The sequence below is a fragment of the Zalophus californianus genome, chromosome 4, assembly GCF_009762305.2.
Source record: "Zalophus californianus isolate mZalCal1 chromosome 4, mZalCal1.pri.v2, whole genome shotgun sequence".
Classification (NCBI taxonomy): Eukaryota; Metazoa; Chordata; class Mammalia; order Carnivora; family Otariidae; genus Zalophus; species Zalophus californianus.
Window position 1 is genome coordinate 99,239,688 of NC_045598.1, and position 21,054 is coordinate 99,260,741.

General features: G+C 45.5%; 1 protein-coding gene across 1 annotated transcript; it reads right to left on the bottom strand.

The window, feature by feature from the left end:
• Positions 1 to 2,134: 2,134 nt before the first annotated feature.
• Positions 2,135 to 3,692, bottom strand: LOC113936171 (casein kinase I). The gene has a single exon (XM_027619217.2). It carries the CDS (start codon positions 3,575 to 3,577, stop codon positions 2,915 to 2,917), a length of 663 nt encoding a protein of 220 aa, XP_027475018.1. The 5' UTR covers positions 3,578 to 3,692; the 3' UTR covers positions 2,135 to 2,914.
• Positions 3,693 to 21,054: the final 17,362 nt, after the last annotated feature.

The following is a 21,054-nucleotide window of genomic DNA, read 5'->3' on the forward strand; positions in this document are numbered from 1 at the left end:
GGCATTAATAGTTACCTTAATGATGTTCTCTAAGCATCGTCACTATTTCTAAAACTTGCTCATCACTTCCAACGCATCTCTGTAACCATTAAACTTGTTCTCCCTTTCCCCATCAAAAAAAAAAAAAAAAAATCTCAATTTCTTAACCCCAAGAGAATCACCATTTTCTTGTTGGTAAAAAGAGAATAATAAAGGATTTTCAGGAGAATTTTCATTTGAGAAGAAGAATCCATGTACCTGGCCTGAAATGAGTTCACAAGTTCTATCACTGTTTCTAATTATTTTTATTGGCAGATCAGAGTAATCATTTCTAAAGGAATAGAAAAAATTTTTAGTAAAGAGGGGAAGGGCATGGGTGCCTGGGTGGCTCCGTCGGTTAAGCGTCTGACTCTTGATCTCAGCTCAGGTCTTGATCTCAGGGTCGTGAGTTCAAGCCTCGCATTGTAGCATCGTACTCCCTGCAGGGCATGGAGCCTACTTAAAGAAAAAAAGAAAAAGGGGGGAAGGGCAGTTAGGTCAGAAAAGGGCCAAGAAAACCATCTAGTTCTACCTCCTTATACATAAGGAAATTAAAATCAAAAGAGGGGTAAAATGAAGGTATTAGATAATCTTTAAGATGGTTTTCCAGTTTTGTCATTCATGATTCTATGAAATAAGACGTGCAGTTTTGTTACAAAAAATTTAACGACAAATATGCTCATAATATATATGAACCAAGCAGCTTATTTATTTTAACCAAACAGGTTTTTTTTTTTAAGATTTTATTTATGTTGACAGAGAGAGACACAGCAAGAGAGGGACCACAAGCAGGGGGAGTGGGCGAGGGAGAAGCAGACTCCCCACTGAGCAGGGAGCCCAATGCAGGGCTCATTCCCAAGACCCTGGGACCATGACCTGAGCCGAAGGCAGACGCTTAACGACTGAGCCACCCAGGCGCCCCTTTAACCAAGCAGTTTAAAAACTATAGAAATCATTTTTTTTTTTTTGCTAAAACAGCAAAAAATGTAGATTAAAAGTGGCCCTTATCTTTGTGGGGTAAGGGTATAAGAACTAATTTTTTGATATTTGCTTGCTTAAAAAAATAACAGCTTTCTTGAGGTGTGATTTACATCAGGCTTTCCCACTGCAAGTGGGAACTAGTGGATGCTGAGTGAGCTTACAGGGCATACAACACTCTGCAACAGCATGCCCCACTTGCAGTCGATCTTCGTTCCTATCCTGGCTTCCGACAACCACTAATCTACTTACAGATTTGCCTTTTCTGGACACATACACACCGCATCATTCACATGTGGTCTTTTGCCTCTGGCTTCTTTAACCTAGCGTAACATTTTCAAGCTTTATGCTGTAGCAAGTATCAGGAATGTTCCTTTTTGTTGCTGGAAATACTTCATTGTATGGATATATCATAGTTTGTTTATCCACTCACCAACTGATGAACATTTGGATTGTCTCCACTTTTTGGATATTGTGAATAATGCTCTTATGAACGTTTGCAGACAAGTCTTTGTGTGCACATATGTTTTCATTTCTTTTTTTTTTAAGATTTTATTTATTTGACAGAGACACAGCGGGAGAAGGAACACAGCGGGGGGAGTGGGAGAGGGAAAAGCAGGCTTCCCGCTGAGCAAGGAGCCCGATGTGGGGCTCGATCCCAGGACCCTGGGACCATGACCTGAGCTGAAGGCAGACGCTTAATGACTGAGCCACCCAGGCGCCCCTGTTTTTATTTCTCTTGGTTACATACTTAGGAGTGGAATTGCTGGGTAATATGGTAAAGTTATGTATAACTCTTTAAGGAACTACTATATTGTCTTCCAAACTGTTTTTACATTCCCACCAGCTCTGCACAAGGGTGAGAGTACCAGCTTCTCCACAACCCCATCAACACTTGCTATTCTCTCTCATTTTTAATAGCCGTTTTAGTGGGTGTGAATTGTATCCCAGTGTAGTTTTAATTTGCATTTCCCTAGTGACTAGTGATTGAATATCTATGCTATTAGCCATTCCTCTATCTTTTGTAAAATGTCTGTTCAAATATTTTGCCCATTTAAAAAATAGGATTGTTTGTCTTATTGAGCTGTAAGAGCTCTTTATATATTCTCTATTTTATTTTCTTTTTTTTACAGAAACGGTTTTTAGTTTTTAATGAACTTGTAAACAAAAAAGCTCCCATTTCAAAATAAAAACAAAATCCCAGATCATATAGATGTTTACAGTGATTACATTTATCTAAGCAACATACATACATGTTCAGTTGTAAGATGTTAACTAAATTTCTGTGACAAATATGTTTTTTTAATACCAAGAACATTATAGAGTTAATGCAGAGTCCTAAGGATAATCTAGTAGTCACTAAGTTTTTCTTAAGTCTTCACTTTAGATGCTGTTATTTCTAGCACAGGTAAGCAGGCAGTCTTTCGTGTGCTCAAACACTGGAATCTTTGTTTGCTACCATATCAGCTGGCTTGCAAACAAGAAGCCAACCATTTTAAGAATGTTTTAAGTGAACAGCTTGCAAACCCCAGGGATGGATAAACCCTAAGAATGCACAATTGTGAGCATTTACAACCATCACAACTGTGGCTGAAGACTGTTCATGCCGTTCTTCTGAAATGAGATCTCAAAGCAGTATAGTTCAAAATAAAAGATTTTAACAAAAAAATTGGCATATGCGCAATTTCTCCACCAATTTGTGTGTGTCAACCATTTAGTTAACTTTTCCACTTGAAAAAAGTGCAATAGAAAACTGGACACCATGTTTCACTATCTCAGTTAATATTCACAATTACAGCGGCTACAACTCGGGACACGACATCACCAATGCTGTCCGGAGCCAGTTTATACTGAAATTAAGTTCTTTACACTAGGTAAATGGTTGTTCACTGGCTAGTGTACATATGAACTAAAATTCCTAGATTTGGGGAGAAACAAATGCTGCTCCGATCATCTGCTCTGCTTTTTCCATGTCATCTCGGCGACTCTGTTCAATCCCAAGATGTGCATTGATGCTAGCGTATCGAGCAGTGCCAGTGAGATTTTTATCTTCTCTGTATGGTATGTGTTGCCTTGTCCTGTTGTCTCTGTACTTTTTGGCCAAACCAAAATCAATAAGGAATGACTTATTACAGTGACGCCCAATACCCATTAGGAAGTTATCTGGCTTAATGTCTCTGTGTATAAAATTCTTTGTACGCACATCCTCAATTCTACTGATCATCTGGTCAGCTAACATAAGTACAGTTTTCATTGTGAACCTGCTTGAACAGAAATTGAGGAGGTCTTCAAGGCTGGGTCCAAGAAGGTCCATGACTAGCACATTGTAGTGTTTTTCCTGACCATACCACCGTATGTGGGGGATGCCCACCCCACCTTGAAGAATCTTAGAGAGTTTGCTCTCGGACAGCAACTGGGGATGCCTGGCCTTCTGAGATTCTAGCTTCACTGCCACTTCCTCGCCGCTGGTAATGTTGATCGCCAAATAAATGTCCCCGAAGGAGCCAGACCCGATCTTCCGTACCAGTTTATATTTCCCTCCGACGATGAATTCGGCCTTGGAGCCGCTGCTGCTCGCCATCCTCAGAGATGGGCCAAGCCCCGACACCTCTGAGGGGAGGACGGAGGCCTCAGGGGCTCGTCCGCGGAGCAAGGCTGCGGAGGAGAGCGGCAGGACACGAAAAACGTTGGCTCTTTCAAGGCGTTACGGGGCCCAGAATCGGCCGAGGGGAGCCTGATCACCGCCGCTCGATTCGGCTTCTTTCCGCCAGGCCGCAGTTTGTGAGTGGGTTCTCTCGGTTACGAGGCTGGGCCACTCGTTTTGGGGCGGCCGCCGCTGGCTCGCTTTCACGGCGACGTCGCGGGCTGGAAAAGGGGCGCGGTGGTTTAGGGCGGCGATCCCGCTGCCACCGCTGCCGCCGGCTCCCGCCCGGAGGGACCCCGGTCCCTCCGCCGACGCCGCCATCTTGTTACTCCGGCTCCAGCCAGCACCCTGGATTTATTTTCTTTAACATTGTGGTTTAGTCTTTTCGTTTTTTAATGGTGTACTTTGAAATACAAAATATTTTTATTTTGATAATGGGCAGTTTATCAATATTTTCTTCTTTGGATTGTCCTTTTCTTGCCTAATCCAAGGTTACAGAAAGTTTAGACTTATGTTTTCTTGTAAAAGTTTTGTAATTTTAGCTCTGACATTGAGGTCTAGGATCCATTTTGAGTTAATTTCTCATGTATGTATGGTAAGGGTCTAAAGTCATTGTTGCATGTGAGTAATTATGCTAGTACCATTTATTGAAAAGACTACTCTTTCCCTATTAAATTGCTTTGACACCTTTGTGAAATATTAATGTATCATAAATGTAAGATTTTACTACCGGATTCTTAATATTGTTCCATTGATCTTTGATTGTCTTTCCTTGTGTCAGTACCACATTATGTTGATTACTATTGCTTTAGGTCAGTGGTTCTCAGCTCAGGGCAGTTTTGCCCTGCGTCCCCCAGGAGACCTTTGGCAATGTCGGAAGACGTGTTTGGTTGTCCTAACTGTGGGGGAGAAGCGGTGCTGCTGGTATGGGGGGGCGGTCACGGGCAGTGGTAGTATTTATTGACTCCCTGATAATAGTTTACTCTTGTTTGCATATCTTATAATTTTTTATTGAAAAATGGACATTTTAGGAGCGCCTGCGTGGCTCAGTCAGTTAAGCATCCAACTCTTGATTTCAGCTCAGGTCCTGATCTCAGGGTGGTGGGATCGATCCCCGCATCAGGCTCTGCATTCAGCCCTCCTGCTCTGCTCCTCCCCCCTACCTCTCTCCTCTCTCTCTCTCTCTCTCTCTCTCTCTCTCTCTCAAATAAATAAAATCCTAAAAAAACAAAAGAGAGAGAAACAAAAATGGACATTTTAGGTAATTTATTTTCGTAGCAACTCTGGATTCTGATCTGTTCTCCACCCAAAGAGGAGGTGGTTGTTGCTACAGCTGTTTTTTATTTGTTTAGTGATTTCCTTGGACTAATTGTGTGAAGATTTGTCTTTCCTGGCCACTGATGTTTCTGCTCAGTTTTGTATTTTTAAATCTTGTTTATATTTTTATTTTTTATTATTTTTTAAAAGATTTTTTATTTATTTGAGAGGGAGAAGGAGAAGCAGACTCCCCGCGGAGCAGGGAACCCGACGACCAGGGCTCCATCCCAGGACCATGACCTGAGTGGAAGGCAGACACTTCACCGACTGAGCCCCCCAGGTGCCCCTAAATCTTGTTTGTATTTTTAGATCTGGCTTCCTGGAGCCAACCCTGTGTCAGCATAGCTTGGAGATCAGTCAATAATTTGTACAACAAAAATTGTACTCAAATACCTTTAGCCAGTAAGGGCTTCCACCCTTTGCCACTGGATCTGTGTGTAGGTTGGGGAACACGTTTCAATGTTCAGGCAGTTGACAAGTCTTCCCTAGCTTTTTACCCTGGGCCCTCCTGTGTATGTTTTGCCTGTATGCAAGGCCTCACACTCAGCTAGGAATGTGTATGAATGTCCAGGGCTCCCTCTGGTTTCCCCTGAATGTGTGCACTGCCCTGTTTTTGTGCGCAGCCTTCCAGCCCACCAGGGATGCGTGGCAAGCTCTAGTATGGCTGTGTCATTCCCCGGATCTATCTCCCTGGGACATTTCTGGCCAATGTGCCAACCTGTGGCTTGTCCCAACCAGAACCGAAACCTCAGACTAGCCCTGTTCACCTTTCCTATTCATTTGCCACTGAGGTGGCTTCTGTCGGTAACAATGCCCAAGGGCATGTTTTCTGCACACCACTCCAGATCAAGTCGTCCCCTCCCAGCTTCTCCTGCCCCTGCTAGAACTGCCGCCCAGATGGAGCTGGAAGGGAGCAGAAGGAAGCTGGACTAGAAAATGTGAATGTGATGCATAAGATAATTAGTATGGTTATTATATTCCACACACATTTATCGAACTTCTACCCACTGTTTCCAGAGCTCTAAAAAGCTTCAAAGATACATAAATCAAAATAGAATCTCCACCCTCATCTAGGGAGGGACTTGGCCTGCTTAATATTGTGCCAAATGCTCTAATAGAGGAAAGCATTGTGTGTTCTCTATAGTAGGAGGAGTACATAATCAAGCTTAGGAGGATGGGCTTGGAGGAGGGAGGATAGTCAAGAGCGATTCTTCAGGTCGCTGACATTGGAACTGAAGTGAGTTTGAAGATAAGGGGGAAAGGAGCTATCTGATAAGGCAAAGATAGCTGAAGAAGCCAGGGGATATGATTTCCAAAGGTGGGAAGACTAGCCTCGAACTTGAGAAAAGACACCCACTTCACAGAGACCCATAAAACCATCCTCTCCTGCAGTCCTTTTCAGGCCCCGCAACTGCACCGCTCACGGCGCAGGGTAGGTCCACAGGGACCACCGCCCCCTCCCCCTCCCCCCCACCCACCGAGGGTCCCGGCAGTGGCTCTCCCTTCTGAAAGCCTGGGTTCAGCCATCCGCAAGGAGACACACAAAAAAAGAATGTATTTAGGAAGTGATTAAGGGACTCCCCTGGAAATATCTTTCGAAAATACTCATCAAAACTTTGGATGACTCCAAGATGAATGAGCGTGGGCAGGGTGTTTTGAAACAGTTCAGCGGTAGGAAGCCGGAAATGCACGCCACTAGAGGGCGGTCGTCTCAATTTACTTTCTTGTTCATTCGCTCTTCAGCTGGTTGAAGCGTGGGAGGCTAGAGCTGCAGGGAAACCTCTTGCTCATGTTTTTTCAGTGCACCCTAACGTTGGCTAACAGAGGATGCCCCAGCTCCGGGCTGTGGGGCAAAGTGAGACTAAGCACTCGCTGGGACCTCTAGCGGTCCCGCCTGCCCCGGAGCTCGTGCGCCACCGATACCAAGTCCCCCACGGAATGTTAGCCGAGCAGAAGACAGACGTCGCCTGAAAAATACTTTAACATTCCTCTCCAAATATGACCTCTCCCTTCCTTTAAAGGCTTTGAACTAATAGCTACGAGTTATTAGAAGATGAAAAATACCTCCAATCAGAAGAGAGACCTAGACAAATTCTAATTCGAACGCTACAAACGATTTTAGCTCACATGGGGACACGTTGCTGATTGGTATACGTAATGACATTTTATAAATCAAATGATAATTGCTCACCGTGTTTCTTATTTATATTACTCCGCTTAAGTCCTTTCGGAATTATTTTTTCCTGAAACATTTCTTGAGCATCTATGTGCCAAGAACTGTGCCTGGCGCTGGAGATTCGGCACCAACTCTTGACAGGTGTGGATCCGCTGGGCTAGAAGAGGGTGGACCCGCAAGCCGAAAAGCATGCTTTCTAGCAAAGGTGTGTCCCAAATGCCACCGGAGCTGGGAAGAGAGCACTGCCACGGGCAGGCACAGGAGGCTAGGACAGCGACCCAATGAGATAATGAGCCCTGACTGTGAGGGAGCCCCCCCTACCCCGTCTGCAAAGCGGGGGAAGTGTTTTGCTAAGCAAGGAGGAGGTCTGAGCTCACAGAGAGAAGGGTTAGACTGAAGCTGGAGGAATGAGAAGCTCGTTGGATGTGGTAGGAGTCCGGCTGCAGCAAACAGGGAAGGGCAACCTAGGAAAAGGGAAGGTCATATTTAAGACACGGAGGCAAGGAGGAGAGTGCCTTTTCCAGCCACCAGGCCTTGGAGGAGGGGCTGCTGGGCGGTCAGCGCATTGCCCTGTGGCAGCGAGCTGGGGGCCGACCCGACAGGTACCTGGCCCGACACTTGAGACCTGCGATGACTCACAGTCACCTGGGTGACTGAGCGAGGGAGATGGGATGGCTCTGTGGTTTTGAAGGGTCTGCGCAGAGAACCCGTTGGTGGGGGGCAGTGAAGAGTCTGCCGAAATAATCCAGATGAGGAACGATGGCGACTCAAGACCGGTAGTGAGGGCAGTGATTTGGTCAGTCTTCTGAAGCTAAAGCCAACCTGACTTGTTCACTGGTTGGTGATGACCATGAATGGAAGAGAGAACTCAGGGTCGGTGCCCAGGTGTGTGACCCAAGCACCCGGCAGGATGGGGTTACCACTTACTGAATGAGAAAGACAAAGATTTGAGAGGGGCGCACTGAGGCCTTTGCTCTTGCGCACACGCAGTTCCTGCTGGACCCGGAAGTGCATGGGGAACATAAACAGTGGGCAGTGCGAGCCTGGGGTTCAGGAGAGTCTGGGTGGCGGGGGGGGCAGAACTTTGGCCGGTGGTGCGCACAGAGCCACTGAGACGCGTGGAGGCACGTGCTGGGGTCCCCGGGAGGCGCTGGGAGAGCCTGAGAGCAAGGGAAAACCGCGGCTGCTCAGTGGGCAGACAGGGGAGGGAAATAACCTGGGCCAGAGGAGCCCAGGGTGGACACAGGCAGTGTGTGCGTGGGGGATGGGGGACAGGAGGGAGGGAAGTGGGTACTGTGCGTGCAGAAGAGTGTGAGTTCTATATGGGTAGAGGGGGCTGTTCACGGTGGGGGTGGGTGTCCTGGCCTGGCGCCTAACCCCCCCCCCACCGGAATCCCACGTCTCCTTACTGTAGGGAAGCTCGGGGTGCGGGGGCCAGCAGGACCGCCTCCACTCCTGCACTTAGTGAAGGGCATTGCAAGCCAGAAAGGATGAGGTCCAAGGCAGCCGACCAAACCCTTGCCCTGCATGGAGGGCCCATCGCAGCCCCCACTTCTTTTCCTCATCAAGGTAGACAGATGTCCTCGAAGAGCCACCTGACGTGGCTTTGGGCCTGTGTCTGTCAGTGTTCTTCCATGCAAGGCGCAGAGAAACCCACTCTGGCCACTTAAGTCAAAGGGCTTTATGACAAGGCTACACGGGGACTCAGACCACCTGCAGAAAGCTGGAGGTCAGGCGAGGACAATGGGTGGGAACCAGAGAGTCAGGAAGCAGGGCCACCGAAACCCCCAGGCAGGAACCCCCTGGCAGACACACCCCGCGCCGTGGGACCACCGCAACTCGTTCTTAGTGGCCCCTTGCTGCGCAACCCCATGCGAGGTTTGAAGTTTGTGTTTGGGCTAAATAGTGGCGGGCGGTCCAGTTGCTCACTCTGGCTAGCAGGGAGAAGGAGCCTTTGCCCACTGAGACTCATGTCTCAAGGATTCCCTAAAACTTGGAAGGCCGTCTGGGTGCTGGCAAACAGCAACAACAGAAAAGACAGATAAATTACAAAGTCAAACCCTCGAGGTTCAAATCCCAGGACACCGTGTGACCATGAGCCATGGATCTACCATCCCGAAGGATCCATCTTCTCATGTGAAAAATGGGATGATAATACACCTCTAATAGGGTGGTCGTGAAGATCAAGTTGCTTGTCCCACACGGCATCTCAAGGCTAGGCCGAGGTGTCCGGGCTTTACTCAAGGACCCGCCACTTGACTCCCAGGCTGCCGTAGTTTCCACGGGCCAGGGTGGCTGCATACATCCTGTGGAGACTAGACATCCCTCTGTAACTCAGGCTCCTGTTATTCAGCTTGACAATTACACCCTTGTATCCCGAGGCCTTCTGAAATGGCAGGCACCCCAATAATCACATCACAGGCATCATTTTATGTAATCTTCATAACAAAGCACGAGGTAGGTACTAGGGTCACTCCCGTGTTCCGATGAGGCAACTGAGGCTCTGAGAGCCTAAGTAGCTTCCCCACGGTCCTTTGAGATGGGAGTGCATCCTGCTAACCGCTAGACAGGACCACCTTGACCATGGCTGACGGAGCCTGCCTATGGGCCCGGGTCCGGCCCCCTTAGCTCACAGCATGAAGCCAACCTGCCCCCAGAGCCAGTGCCCACTGGGAAGGTTACAGGCATCCTGCTGTTTCCTTCAGAGCTGGGCGGGGGGCGGGGGGGGGCAGCCCTTCTTCCCCATCCTGGTCCAAGCGTGTGGCCAGGGCGAGGGGAGTCCTGCTGCAGCTCTGGGCTGCCCACCCAAGAGCTCAGACACCCGGCCAGCCTCCTCCCTTGGGGCCCAGAGGAAGCAGCAGCAGACTAGGCTCCTCACAGAAGCCACGCTGAGCACCATGCAGTCCCCAAAGAGCTCTGGAACGAGCAGAGGACAGATGAGTGCTAGAGACCTCCCAGGCATGCCAAGGATATTCCCTCGAAAAGGGCACCAGTGCAATGCAAGGGCGTGCAGTTTGCCCCATGCATGCACGTCCTGGCGCCCTTCCGACCAGGTACCTGGGGCAGGCCGCACTGTGCCTGCTGGATGAAGGGAAGCAGGTCACACCTGGCTCCTGAGGGGATGGTTTCATTTTACTCCTCTGAGGAAATGTTTCTAAGAAACGTAAAATGAAACATTCAGAGGGTTGGGTATTTTTCCACTTGGCAAACACCTGTGATTTATAGGCACAGGTTACTCCTCCCTTGCTCTAGTCTTTTCCTTCTTCCTCCACCCCCATTCCCTGGCAGCCCAGTGCAGGTCAAGATGAGCTCAGCTCCCCTGGGTTGTGGGGTCCCAGGGAGAGTGTCTGGAGAGGTCCACCACCAGCACCCTCAAGGGCCCGTGGCAGGTGCTCACCAGCCAGCACCGTCTGCTGCAAAGTAAGTTAGGGAGTCTGGTGTCTCTGTGGCCCCTCCAGGAGCCAGGAGATGCCAGGAGAGATGATCTAGTTCCCAGCAACATCAGGAGAGCAGAAGATGCAAAGGGCAGAGCCACCCAGCACCCCTTAGCCACAGGGCGAGTGAAGCTTCCCTTAGCTCACACCTTGGGCTTAAGAACCAACAGCCTCCACTTAAAAAGGAGCTAGAATTTTTTTTTTTTTAAATCTAGCTAGAAGGGGTCCTGAAGACTGTCATTGGAGACAATTTGCGAATAGGAAACAAAAAAAGAAAAAAGAAAAGAAAACAGAGAGAGAGAGGAAGGGAGGAAGGTTTTGTCAAATTCATTCATGCAAACTTTGTTTATTTAGAAAGCACATTGTGTAATCATTAGTGCTGAGTTAGTGGAGGGTTTACAAAGATTGTTATATTTAGCCCCTGGCCTCAAGGACCTATCACTATATTGTCATTTCTACTTTGCTCTCAGGATGATCTGAATCAGGAAAATCACCCTGGAAAGGGCTTTATCCCATCTGGTCTTTTTGTCAGTAAATTTTAGATCTGGCTTGTTTTGGTGCAGATGACTTGGCTAACAATTAGACGAAAGACAGTTTTAAGTAGAGTTAGTGTAGCTAGGATGGGTTTCGTTCAACTCAACAAGCACTGAGCGAGCATCTGTTATATGGCACGTATGGGGCTGGGCGCCAGGGGTGCGGAGGTGAGTGAGGTCAGTCCCCGTTCTCAAGAAGATCCCAGTCTAAACACATCCAGATTGCAAGGTGGACTAAATACTGTAAAAAGACATGACATGCTGTGGACAGTGAGGGTAAGACCCCACGGCTGGGGATCAGGAAGGTTTTTGAAGAAGGCGTTAGAGAGTAAAAACAACCCTCCCCCCCCACAACTCTGCACCCCCTTCTGTCTCTCTGTCCTACCCCAGTCTATTTACTCCCTCCCTTAATCATTCATGCACACATTCAGCAAATATTTATTGAGCTCCAAGATGTCCTAGGCACTGTGCTAGCCTTGCGAGTACCGTGGTGAGCAGCACAGATCAAGTCCCAGGCTTTTGTATGCATTCCTCTAGGTGGGGATGGGCCAAAGACACCAGCCAATGAAGGGACAGACATACTGCCATGTCGGCGATGGTGAGTGTTACAAATTAAAATAAGGTGCAAGGGACACATAGCTCAGTGCACACAGGGAAGGACTGTGTATTCCATTTCAAGTACAGCATTACAGAAGCTCTCTCCGAGGTGGAGACACTTGGGCAGAGACCTGAATGAAGTGGCAGAGTGAGCCTGGGAGCTCTGGGGGGGAAGAGTATTCCTGGCAGAGGGAACCAGCAAGTACAAAGGCCCTGGGGTAGGAACGTGATTGATGACCAGGTGGCAGGAGCTTTGTGAATGAGGGGAATGGTGGGTGGAGAGGCAAGCAGGGGCCAGGTGAGGAGTTTGGATTGTATTCTAAGGGTGATGGGAGGCCACAGGAGAATTTGAACAGGGACTCAGTTCATCTGACATGTGTGTTGAAGAGATTATTGTGGCCGTAAAAGGTCAAGGAGGGAAGCGAGAGGGACTTATGGAGTATTTTCAGTTTGAGGAACAAAAAACAGAGTTGACCTTTCCGATATAGGGAAATAGCAAGAGGAGTAAGGCTCGGGGCGGGGATTTCAGGGGCTCAGGTTTGGGCATACCAAATTCCAAGTGCCTGTTTAGATGTACCTGAGTGGAGACACTGAGCAGGCAGTTGGATCTGAACTTTAGGGACTAGTCAGAAACACCGTGGCCACGCAGAAGGCCAAGTAGATGAGAACTACCAAGAGTTCTTTCAGATTTGGCCTATAGGAAATTCTTAGAACCTCCTTTAATGGAGCAATAATATCAGTAGCATAATGAGGTAAAAACCAAATTATTGGTGTAAGACAGTGAGTATAGATTATGCTTCCAGAAGAACGAACTTTGGGCTTTGTTCATTCCCTTTTTCTTTGTTTCCTATTGCATTAATTTCCACCCTTATCTTTATTCACCTCCTTCTATTTTCTTCGGGGTTTCTGTTCTGCTAATTTCGTGGAGGAGAGTCTCACCTAATTAATTTTCAGCTTTCCTTCTTTTCTGAGGCAAGTGTTTCGGGTAGAAAAGTTTCCAAACATCACATATGCTGCGTTGCACAAGTTTTAAAATGTGGTGATTATGCCATTGTTTTGTTCTGAGGATTTCTAAATTCCCATTGTGAATGGAAATTCTTTGACCCTTCCTCCTGTCTCATCCCCAGCAAGGATGCAGTTATAAAGAGAAGTTTACTATAGAAGGGGCACAAAAATGACAGGCAGATCTGAATAACAAAGACATGGAAATTCTAGAAATAAAAAGTGTAACCACTGCAATGAAAATCACATTCACTAAAGTAAACAGAAGATGAGATGACACATTGAAAGAGAATTTATTCAGAGCGCCTCAAAGAAATATAAGAATATGGAGAAAACGAGAGAGAAGTTAAAAGCATCAAGGATAGAATGAGGCCTATCACGCCCGACTGGAGTTCTGGAAGGAGAACAAAGATAAAATGGAGCAGAGGCGGTCAATATTGAGGAGATCCCAGAAATGATGCAAAACACCGATGAACCCACAGATCCAGGACTCGCAACATATGGGAAGCAGGATAAATTAAAAACAAATCCATGCCTAGACACACGGTTTTGAAATGGCAAGACATCAAAGACAGAGAGAAGACCTTGAGAGTCACCAGAGAGAAAATACAGATCCCTTGAAGAGGGCAGTTGGAAGGAAGCCAACTTCTCAGCAGAACACCGGAAGCGAGGAGACTGACCATACTGGGTCAAGCGAAAAGAGCTGTCCACCTAGATCTGTGCCCTCTGCCAAAGGGCTGATCCAGGGGCGCCTGGGTGGCTCAGTTGGTTGGGCGTCTGCCTTCAGCTCAGGTCAAGATCCCAGGGTCCTGGGATGAGCCCCGCATCGGGCTCCCTGCTCAGCAGGGGGTCTGCTTCTGCTTCTCCCACCGCCCCTCCTCCCTTGGCTTGTGCTCACTCTCTTGCTGTCTCTCTCTCTCTCTCTCTCTCTATCAAATAAATAAATAAAATCTTTAAATAAAAGGGGGGAGGGCTGTTCCAGAATAAAGGCCAAGTATCCACAGGATGCAAAATTGAGAGCATTTACCACCAAGAGAACTATTCTAAAGAATAAACCTCAAGGAAGAAAATGATGCCAACAGGACGGTGTGATATGCAAGAAAAAACACTAAGCAAGTAAGTGTCACTATAAATATGTTTTTCCCTGGAATTAAATATTCTGAACAGCACTGGGAGAGTTCAGAGAGGGAGAAATGGGATGGGGAGGAAGGTCACACTCAGCCGTAAGATTTTCGGTTAAATATGTACAGTAAACTTTGGAGGGAACCATTAGAAGCATAGAAATAGCACACGAACATTCCAATTGTGGCAAGACAGAAAAATATGTAATAAAGGCAACAAGTTGGTTAATTTTTTTTTTTTTTTAAAGGCCGGAATGAGGAATGACAGGGATGGTCAAGTTCAACTAAAACAGTGATGGGCTATTGACGCAAGGCGAAACTAAAGGTTATGGCCTAAGTTAGGTGCCCCCATGGAGGGGTTTACCCTGAGAGAGTGGTGGGTCAGACCAGAGCTCTGGGAAGGTGAGGTTGCCCAGCGTGGAGGGTGCACCCAGGGCGGGGGCAGGAAGCTTCACCACACTGTGGGCCTGAGCTGGGGCTGTGGCAGTGACTGGGGACAGGAGGGGCCGGCTGAGGAGATGGAAAAGTCCTCTCTGTCGTCCCGACAGAAGGCCAGCAATGGCTATGCCCTTCCAGTCCAAATGACAGCCCCGGTCCTCTGATCTCAACCCGGGAAGCGTAACGCTTGTGCCAAAACCAGGCCAGAATTCTGAGCTCCACATCAAGGCCTCTGGAACTGAGAGAGACTGAGCTTATTTTACTTACAAGTGACGAAATTAATGCCCCAGGCAGTCCGGGCTTTCCAATCCTGCCATCAAGGGAGGGGGCTGTCCAGTCGCCCCGTTGAAAACCTACCCCTTGGCAATTGTCATTTGAGGCTGTGCTCACTCAGAAACTAAAAGAACACTAGGGACTGAGAGACACACACACACAGTATTCAAAAACTACCCGTTCCACTGTTACTGCAATAAAAATTCCTCCCACATGAACCAAGCTTGGCTGATTCCAAGTCCCTGCTCTCCCAAGTTCTTCACACCTCACCTGAAAATAATAGGAGATCCTGTTATTTCGGTAGGCTGGGCGGGTATTATTTTCACATTTCCTTTTACTGATGAGGAGACAGCGACCCAGAAGCTGACGTGGCTTGCCGGAGATCACTCCCCGGTGAGCGCAAGGAAGCTGGGCTGCGTGGCGCGGGCCGGTTTCTCTCTCTGCCGGCAGGTGCGAACTTGTTTGGGTGACAAGAGCGAGTCAGTGGAAGAGAACGGGGCTGACTCCAGCCTCTGTTTCCAACCACCCCTCCCACTCATCTTGCTGCTGCTTTTTGTAAGGGGGTTTGTACCTCTCTGAAACTGTGACATTTCTGAACATTGTAAACAAACAAAAAAACCTGGAGAGCTTCTAAAGAGAGGCAGAGTACACAAGTCATATTAAAAGGATCAGGAATGGGTTTGGATTCCCTGAACGTCACCCTGGAAGAGAGAACATATGGATCATTGCTTTCCAGGGTATTCTGTGGGAAAGCGATGTCCAACTTGGAATTTTACATTTGGCCAAACTGTCAAGCATGAGGCTCAAATAAGGACATTTTCAGATAAGCAAGGTTTTTAAAAATTTACCACCTGAGGAGATGATGCTTGCAAAATAGCCAAGCTAACATCGATCGGTGTTTGGCCGAAGCCAAAACGCACCACCTGAAACACACGACTAAATCAGAAATTTTATTGTTAAAGTTTACCTATTCATGTAACTTTTATTATGAAGAGCCTTAGAGGTCGATGTTTAAAGTCTGGCATTATAATGCAGGAAGAAGAATTTGTCAGCACTTCAAGCTGCTAGACTATTCCTGTGGTCATTATATATGTCATACAAACAGGCTCACTTTCAACTGAGTTTGGGTGAGAAAGCTCATTTTAGGGTCTCCTTGCCAGCCCGGGGTACCACTGATGGTGACGTTGTTCCCAAATGATTAATCTTTTCTTTTCTCTATAGTAACTCCATTAATGCTTATCTCCTTTTCAACTCCTACTTGAAAATTGGGTTGCTGATGAAGATGCTATTTTGTGGAAGCAGTCCACCAATGGAAGTTTTGTACTGTCAGAATATTTTCATAAGGAAAGCAAATTTTTGCTCTATTTTTTTAAACCTTGGATAAACAGGTATGGAAATGAAGTAACAGAACTGGATTTCAGAATAACAGAGTCTTCTATAAATTTTCGCCTGTATCTAAGATTTTATTGCATTGCAGCAATTTCAGCATCTTCCCTGAAGAAGGATGAAAGGAGGAACTTTGAAATAGGCATAATTTAATATGCTAAGTGAAATAAGTCAAGCAGAGAAAGCCAGTTATCATATGGTTTCACTTATTTGTGGAACATAAGGAACAGCATGAAGGACATTAGGAGAAGGAAGGGAAAAATGAAGGGGGGTAATCAGAGGGGGAGACGAACCATGAGAGACGATGGACTCTGAGAAACAAACCGAGGGTTCTAGAGGGGAGGGGGGAGGGGGGATGGGTTAGCCCAGTGATGGGTATTAAGGAGGGCACGTTCTGCGTGGAGCACTGGGTGTTATATGAAAACAATGAAGCATGAATCACTACATCAAAAACTAATGATGTATGGTGACTAACATAACACAATAAGATTTAAAAAAAGTAAATAGGCATAATTTAAGAAAAAGTTGTTCTCTGGGGCGCCTGGGTGGCTCAGTCGCTGAAGTGTCCGACTCTTGGTTTTGGCTCAGGTCATGATGTCAGGGTCGGGGGGTGGAGTTCTGTGTCGGGCTCTGTGCTGAGCGTGGAGCCTACTTGGGATTGTCTCTCTCCCTCTGCCCATCCCTCCCTTCTTCACTCGCATCCGTGTGTGCGTGCATGTGTGTGTGTGTGTGTCCTCTCTCTCAAAAAAATAAAAAGAAAAAAAGAAAAAGAAAAGAAAAGTTGTTCTCTCAAGGTCTTTCAGTTTGGTTACTTCTCCAGCAGAGTCGACCTAATGAATTAATTTCTGTGCAGTCAACCAGTGGGTGTGAGCTGATCCCACTAAGTTGGGATTATTACCTGACACCTACAAGATTAAGTCATTTTTTAAAAATCAAGCCATCTTTTATGGGTAATAGCTGCTGTTCCATCTGTTTGACCATCTCTTGTAAGTACATGACAAAACAATTCCAAAGTCATGCAGTTTCTCTTCTGCTGAAGACTGATGAAAATGGCCCATTATCTTTTTGCTTCAGCCTGTAATTCTGTTAAAATAGAGTTGCAATTACATTCTTAATACACAACTTAAGGATGTGTGCAAAGTGTTTTGCTTGGGATTCCTAAGTCACTGATTATCTTCGCTGTGATTTTTCTCTTGTCAGTCTAAAGATTGGCTTTCTGTTCTATAAACGCGTCTTCTACCAGTTTTGCCCTTCTCTTGGTTAGACTGCCTGTCCCCGCTCCCATGCCCCGGCCTTATTCCTTGACAAGCAACTTTTAAGTACTTTAATTCCTGACAGTCCTTACCTTATGAAAAGGAGAAACACAACCGTTTCCTCTACTGTTTCCTTTTGCTATTATTTGCACCAATACTTCTGGTCACCAAATGGGTGGGGTTTGTTCTCACACCAGCCAATTCTCCAACACCAGCTGCATGTCCTATGATTCCATTCAGTTCGGACACCCACTGCCTGGAGTCAGATCCCACAGGTTAAGGGCTCAGCCTCACGAGACTGTTCTCCCTTCACATACCAAGAGCCAGCATGAGACCTCAGGTACCCACATTTCTGTATGACTTGGCTACAAATCAGGGGTTCCTCAACCCCCTCTTCAGGTTTGATAATTTGCTATAGTGGCTCACAGAACTGAGGAAAACACTTACGTTCACTGGCTTATTATGTAATAAGGATATGATAAAGAATACAGACGCTAGCTAGATGAAGAGATACACAGAGAGGTCCAGGAGGGTCCTGAAAGCAAGAACTCCTGTCTCTGTGGAGTTGTGGTGTACCCCCCTCCCAGCACATAGATGTGTTCACCAACCTGGAAGCTTTCTGAACCCCCTAGCTCAGGGATTTTTACTGAGGCTTCATGACATAGGCATGATTGATTAGTAACTCAGTCTCCGGTCCTGCTTCCTTCCCTGGAGGATGAGGGTAGGACTGAAAGTTCCAAGCTTTTGTTGGTCTTAGTGACCCTTTCCCATCCTGAAGCCATCTAGGAACCCACCAAGAGTCACCTTATTAGAACAAAAGATGTTTCTATCATCCAGGAAATTCCAAGGAGTACAGGAACTCTGTGTCAGGAACCAGAATCAAAGACCAAATATTAGGACAGAAGGTGTTGCTAGCACCTTTATTGCTTAGGAATTTAAAAAGGGCTTTAGGAATGCTGATCAGGAGCTGGGAATGAAGATCAAAGTATTTATATATCTTATTAATCACAATACTATACCATATCTGGGAAGTAGTAGAAGTATGAATTTATGGAAGACTTTAATAAGTCAAAGACCCCTGTTGTAAATTCTAAGGGTAATTAAAAAAAGGAAAAAAAAAGCTTGTGGAATGGAAGGAAAAAATGATAGATATATATATAATTTTATTATGTATATTATTTATTATATATTATTATTAAATATTACATATATTTATTAATGTAATAAAAGACAGGAGAGAAAAAGCCACATAGATCATTTGAGATGAATAAAAAATAAAGATATGCCAGATTTAAACCCAAGTATGTCAACAATTACATTAAATATAAATGAACTAAACACTGTAATTAAAAGCAAAGATTGTCAGGATTTTAAAAAACAAAAATATTAAGCTATATGATACTGTCAGGAGAGTCTACTGGACTATAAGGATAAGAAATGTTAAAAGCAATAAAATGGATTAGGGTACACCATGAAAATATTAATCCAAAGACATCTGGCATTATTATATTAATATCAGAAGGATTACCAATAATGCCTTGTCTGCATAGGAGACAATGAGGAGTAAGTTTTTTAGTATTATAGTTCTTTTTTTTTCAATCTGGAATTCATTGCTTGAAGAAATCTCAAAAATACATCATCTCTGATTACTGAAAATTGATGTCAGTCTATTCAGTTCTTTTAACAAGTATATTGTTTACATTTTTCTCCAAGGACTCCAAACTATGAGAACCTATCTTAAAGCACTCTTATGATGTCTGCCACCTTGAAATCTGATAAGTGAAAAGAAAATGCGTTTTGTTTACCTCATTTTTTTCTAAAAAAAATTCTTTTTTATACATTATTTATGTATCATGTTTAGATAGAAGATGATTTATTGTGGATGGTGTTGTATATGGTTCGGATTTTTTCCTTCTTATGAAATGTTGAGGGGACAAAAAAATCCTCAAAAGCCCTAACAAGTATTCTTGAAATACCTTTGGCCTAAGTGGAATTAAATAACCAAAAACTAAATATAGTTCTTAAAGTTTATTTTGTCAGTGTTATGAGTACTAGTACATCGAGCTATTCTATAATGATCTGAATCATGCTCTATTATTCTTTCTTGCAGTATTTAACTTTTCATTGACACTTTGGGTTCATAAATTTCTTCTTATAGTTATCCTTCTAACTCATTCTATCTTACTCTTCATATCGACTGACATTCTATTTCCTATATATTTAGCTATTTGTTTTTAATAATTGTTTTTATATGTAAAATTACTCGTTAATTATGGTAGCATTTCAATTGTGTCATAATAGATACACATTCATATTAGACATATTTATTATTTATAGAATAATTGTAAACTTATTTATGGAATTAAAACATACAAAAGTACACAAAAAGATTCTCACTCCAAAATACATTTAAAGTGATTACTCTCAAAAATGAATATTCTAAATATTAACAATAAACTGAATGGCATAATTATTCAAATGACTGACATTTTTACACTAATTATATATGATGGTAACTCTCAATGTCACATAATCATTGATTATCACAAACTCACGGATGCCAGACATTATGCTGGAGTGTGCATCTGGGTCTTTGGCCCTCTTAGGGCTGAGGCTTAATACCAACACCCAAACTGAACTAGTGTGCACCCTATGCATACTACTCTCCATTTTTGAGGTCTTCTACCAAAACAGGGTGTAAAGCAAGAAGAAGGAAATGTGAGATTCGGGAAATCAGAGTTCCATCTTTTTTTTTAAGATTTATTTTGAAGAGAGAGGGTGTGAGTTGGAGGGGAGGGGCAGAGGGAGAGGGAGAGAAGCAGACTCCCAGCTGAGTATGGAGCCCTATCAAGATGCAGGGCTCGATCTCCTGACCCTGAGATCACGACCTGAGCTGAAATCAAGAGTCGGGGGCTTGGGCACCTGGGTGGCTCAGTTGGTTAAGCGACTGCCTTCGGCTCAGGTCATGATCCTGGAGTCCCGGGATCGAGTCCCACATCGGGCTCCCTGCTCAGCAGGGAGTCTGCTTCTCCCTCTGACCCTCCTCCCTCTCGTGCTTTCTATCTCTCATTCTCTCACTCTCAAATAAATAAATAAAATCTTTAAAAAAAAAAAGAGTCGGGGGCTTAAGCAACTGAGCCACCCAGGTGCCCCCCAGAGTCCCATCTTAATGGAGGCAGGAAGAAAACCTCTAAATGACAATGAAAGGAGATTTTAGGACAACAGCTATGTGTCAGTCCTGAGTGAGGCAGGTTAAAAGCATCGAGAGGTAGATCTCCAGGTGGTTGAAACTAATAGAGAACCTGATGTGTTTGAGTGATTGAGGGGAGTTTTAGTGGATAGCTGAGAGCAAGGTTGCATTAGTCATACATATATGGAAAATTGTATCAGACAAGCTCTGTGAGCCTCTGCTTGCTATTCTGGGCCAAGCAGCCGGTCTCCCAGGCTTTGTTTCCTCTCGTCACTTCCGGTGTTGGGTGAAACACTGCATCGCAGGCTGAGGGATCTGGCATCCCAAGTGGGCAGCCCGTGAAGGCACTGGATAATGCAACCTGGAAGTGCAAGGGAATAGATTCACCGGGGGGGGGGGGGGTGAATTTTAGGGAATGAGAGAACAGAGGTAAGAAGGAGCCAGGCAGATAAATTCTCTGTTCTTCTCTTCCATGGAGGACACCGGGACACAGTTTCACCTGTCGGCTCATCTGGGGAAGTCACAGGGGCAGATGAACATACCCGTCCAGCAACCTGCTCTGTCTCCCGGTGGCTCTTTGTGCTACGGAGCACACTAACACACCACTTTGTGTTGCTTTCCCACCTTTTCTACCTCCCTTCCTTTCCCCTCATCCTCATTTACCTGGATTTGCATCTCCCAAATAAAGTTGATG